The 4146-nt window shown below is 42.2% G+C and overlaps 1 protein-coding gene across 2 annotated transcripts in view; it reads right to left on the bottom strand.

The window, feature by feature from the left end:
* Positions 1 to 527: 527 nt before the first annotated feature.
* ccdc146 (coiled-coil domain containing 146) overlaps positions 528 to 4146 on the bottom strand; it is a 62680-nt gene continuing 59061 nt past the window's right edge. The window contains exon 23 of one of the 2 annotated variants that reach the window (XM_020599489.1): positions 528 to 1471. In XM_020599489.1, the coding sequence (XP_020455145.1) occupies positions 1259 to 1471 (213 nt within the window). In that variant the 3' untranslated portion in view covers positions 528 to 1258. The remainder of the gene's footprint in view (positions 1472 to 4146) is intronic. The other variant, XM_020599488.1, reaches the window with a different exon arrangement.

The raw sequence follows: 4146 nt of genomic DNA on the forward strand, positions 1-4146 counted from the left end.
GCGGACTGTACATGTTGGTAGAATGCTACGCTGACAGACACTGTGCGTTTTGGCTTGACTCTACCACACTACCTACGAGCTACTCTCATTTACACTACACTACATATCCAAGTACCGTACTTTCCCATGTTATGTTCTTTTGATACTTTGTGTTCACTTTATTTACCTGCTACCGTCATGTTTTTCCCCCTAGCACCTGGGTCTGCAAACTTGAGTCCAACCTCAGTCCTCCCTCACCCTCCTGGTGAGGGGGGCTACCATAACACCCTGGTGATGCTGAACCATCTGACAATCTCCTATTATTGTTTTGCACTACTGTTACTGACTGTACACGGTTTTGAGTCACAGATTATTGGCTTTACCGTTTAGATTTATCCTAATTACATTAATCCAGTTCTTATTCTATTGTATTGCATTGTATTCTATTTTAGTTCCTAAATGTTATGGCACCCAATACTAAGTGAGAGAGAAATGGCATTTCGATTTTCTGTATGTCCTGCACATATGATTAATTGACAATAAAATCCTTGAAACCTTGAACAATACTGTTGTCATTTTTTTTTACCAGTGGGCATGATGTAACAATAAACACACAAATTTCACCCACCAATGTCCCAGTTACTCTCCTACAGTATTTAGTATTACTGTGAGTAGAGTATAAACAAGCTCTTGGCAGTGAATTTTGAAGAAGGAAACAAAATTACAACCAGATGCAGTCTACAAGTACACACTCACATGACAGAATAGCAGCGGTAAGCTAAACAGTGAGAACGCAAACATACACAAGGCGCAGAGAGGAGGAAAGAGGAGCAGACAGATCAACAGATGTGTGATGAGCCAATGCACTAGAAAATAAATAAATAAAAATTAAACTTCTGTTGATTCCTCAAGTGAAAAGTAAATTCTTCTGAAGGGCACCATGGATTTTGATATAAACTAGAATTACCGGTTTGTAGTTGTATGCCTCCACCAACCAGTCAAATTCAGGGGAATGGGATGGACATGAGGTTACGGCAACCTTTGACCACCAAAATCTAAGCAGGTCATCCTTGAATCCAAGTGTATATTTGTGCCAAATTTGAAGAAAGTTCCTTAAGGCATACCTGAGATATCGCATTCACAAGAAGGGGCAGACCGTCAGATGGACAAACAACCCGAAAACATAACTCCTCCAGCCATGACTATCACCGGTGTGGTGGCGTATAAAATCAACCCAACACAACTTCACAAATATACACAAATTTTAATGTGCACATACTTATATTGTTTTCTGTATCTCCAAGGGTTTGAGTGTCGGTTTGCGGATGTGTCTCATCATGGCTCCTGGTTGGCTGGGTTTGAAGGGGGCCTGGACTCCGTAGGGTTTGGGCAGAGGGAGCAGGTTGGTCTGGGGAATGTACGCATTGGGGCGAATTTCAGCAGTGGTGTACTCTCCATTAGGCAACTGGTTCCATTCCTCTTCTTTAGCCAGCTGTGCAGAGACACACACACACAGACACACACTCATAAACAGTTTTAATATTAGATGTAGGACTCCATGACCTTAGACTAATTAGTTAAAATTTAATTTTCCTGAATTTTAATTATCAAAATTGAATAATTCTTTAAAAAAAAACTCAAAACCAGTGCAAGGGCAGCAGTGAAAAGTTGAGCTCAATAACGAAAGGCTGATTAAGTTAAAGCTGATTAAAGTTCTTGGTGGTGGTGGTGGTGGTGGGGGTTCTTCTGTAATTGAAAAGACACATTAGAGAGATTAATGATTACAGAGATGCATGGGATTTTGTCTTTTGGAGTGAAATCGTAGCAGAAAATAGTACGCTGCACAAACAGTTTATACAAGTAATACTGTATATCATAAAATGATGTCCAAGGGATGTCACAAGCTACAAAAAAATTAAGCTAGAAATAAAACTAAAATATGATAGAAGGCTGACAGTGGCTGGTGAAATTGGCTTGAACCCACAGTGGCTGATGGATCAATTTGTAACTGTGTCAGACTCCTGCTGGAAAAAAAAAATCCTCAAGTGTTCACATGTCCGCATGACACTACTGTCCTCTCCTTTGACATTCATGCAAGAACAGGATGTAAATGAACTGTGCCTAAAGCTCATTCAGACTTCAAAGAGATGTTGATTTTCTCATGCATATGAACAGTTTATCCACTGGCATGTGATCTAAGGAGAGCACACAAAACAAGGAATAATGGCTCTGAATGGAAACACACAGAAGGAACTCCCAATATATAAAGAGGAAAAACATATTCCTTTTATCTATTTTATAAAACATTTACATTTCAAGAAGACAACCAAATGCATTATTAATAATAACTCCAAAAGTTTAACCCTTAATTCCTGACAAGAGTCACACAATTTTCCCTATGACCAAAATCTGCCACATTCCCAAACACAGCTATAAAATTATTATAAATTCATATTTTTTTCCACTTTAAACTAGCCAATCTTTTAGAACAACTTCTGCCTGAAATATACATATCAAATATGTCATACCTTGGACAGGACACAGAGTAGAGAATGGGGAAGTGTTCAAAGTACATGTGGAGCACACCGGCCCTGCTGTCTGCCGTGCGCAGGGACTGACAGCTAACACCTCACTCTGCTCCACCTGAGCAGGGGCTGCAGATCAACATGCTGTGGTCCTTGCACAGAAACCTCTCACATTTGCAGCATATGTGTCCCGATTTTCTCTTGGCCTTACAAAAGAAGCATGGCTTTCTGCCCGACGCCCCTGCCCCAGCAGCCCCCTGCAGCTCAGCCACCATACTTGCGGCGGCTGCTGAGTGGGGGTGGTGCACTCATCACTTGATGTGGGACATCACCAGCCCTGCTCCTACTACTTCAATAAAGAGCCTCCTTCTGTGTGACTTCTGCTGTTTCCAGGCTGGCTTGACTCGCTCTCGCTCTGCATTGATTGCATCCAAAGTTTTTCTTGCGCTGAAATATTTTGTCATCTTTCCAACTACTAATCCCACAGACTACTCCCGCACTACTGCTCATACTTATACCTTTGGCTGCAGTGCACTTGCATACACAACTCGAATGAGAACCCAAATAAAGTCCAATTTTGTCTGGGTTCTTGCTTCTCATCTTGCATCGTTTATAGAGTGCGACCTTCTAAGACAAAAGACTTATGAAGTCGGACACTCACGAACGCACCCACAACACATGGAGTGAGCATGTGCAGATCCGAGCAGAGCCAAGAGGAGTCGGCCATGTTTGGTGTTTTGTTTCTCATCTTGAATTATTATAAAACACAGAATGTGGCCTTCTAAAGGAAAACACTTATGAAGTTGTACCGTCACACAACTACTTGGTTGTTTTTACATCGCGCACGTGCATGTGTACATACTTGCGTATATTCACATACACAGACAAAAATGCATTAATATATCAACAGCAGTGATACACACTTTATCATTTTCATTCATTATTAGCAAGTCAGCCTTGCAAAAAACAGTGGAAAAAGTGTTTTGGTTTCATTTTTCGCTGCAGGCTTCGAAAATAACATCATGTCACCATCTGGTGGACAACTATCAGAATTATAAGTTGGGACCAAGTACTTCAAAATGCAACTGCAACACAGCGCAATGCATTACTTTATTGTAGGATAAATATGGCATCAAAAATAGCGTTTTTAATGTGTTTCAATGGGGCAGATTTTGGTCAAAGGGCCAATTACGTGAGTATTTTTATATCTTAGCCATTTTAGGCAAATTTAAGGAAGTTAGACCACAATTTTTAAATAAAAAAAAAAAAATCCTCCCGCCCTCCTTGAACCACCACCTTATTGTGGTGGAGGGGTTTAAGTACCCGAGTGATCCTAGGAGCTATGTTGTCGGGGGCTATATGTCCCTGGTAGGGTCTCCCAAGGCAAACAGGTCCTGGGTGACGGGTCAGACTAAGAGCGGTTCAAAAGCCCTTTATGAATATAATTCAACCAAGGACCGTGATGTCGCCCGGCATAGCGCAGCCGGGGCCCCACCCTGAAACCAGGCCCGGGGTTGGGGCTCGAATGCGAGCGCCGGGTGGTCGAGCCTCCCCTCACGGGGCCTGGCCGGGCTTAGCCCAAACGAGCGACGTGGGCCCACCACCTGCAGGAGTATCCGTACGGGGCAAATAACGTTGTCCT

This window comes from Monopterus albus, unplaced genomic scaffold, assembly GCF_001952655.1.
Source record: "Monopterus albus unplaced genomic scaffold, M_albus_1.0 scaffold41.1, whole genome shotgun sequence".
Taxonomy (NCBI): domain Eukaryota; kingdom Metazoa; phylum Chordata; class Actinopteri; order Synbranchiformes; family Synbranchidae; genus Monopterus; species Monopterus albus.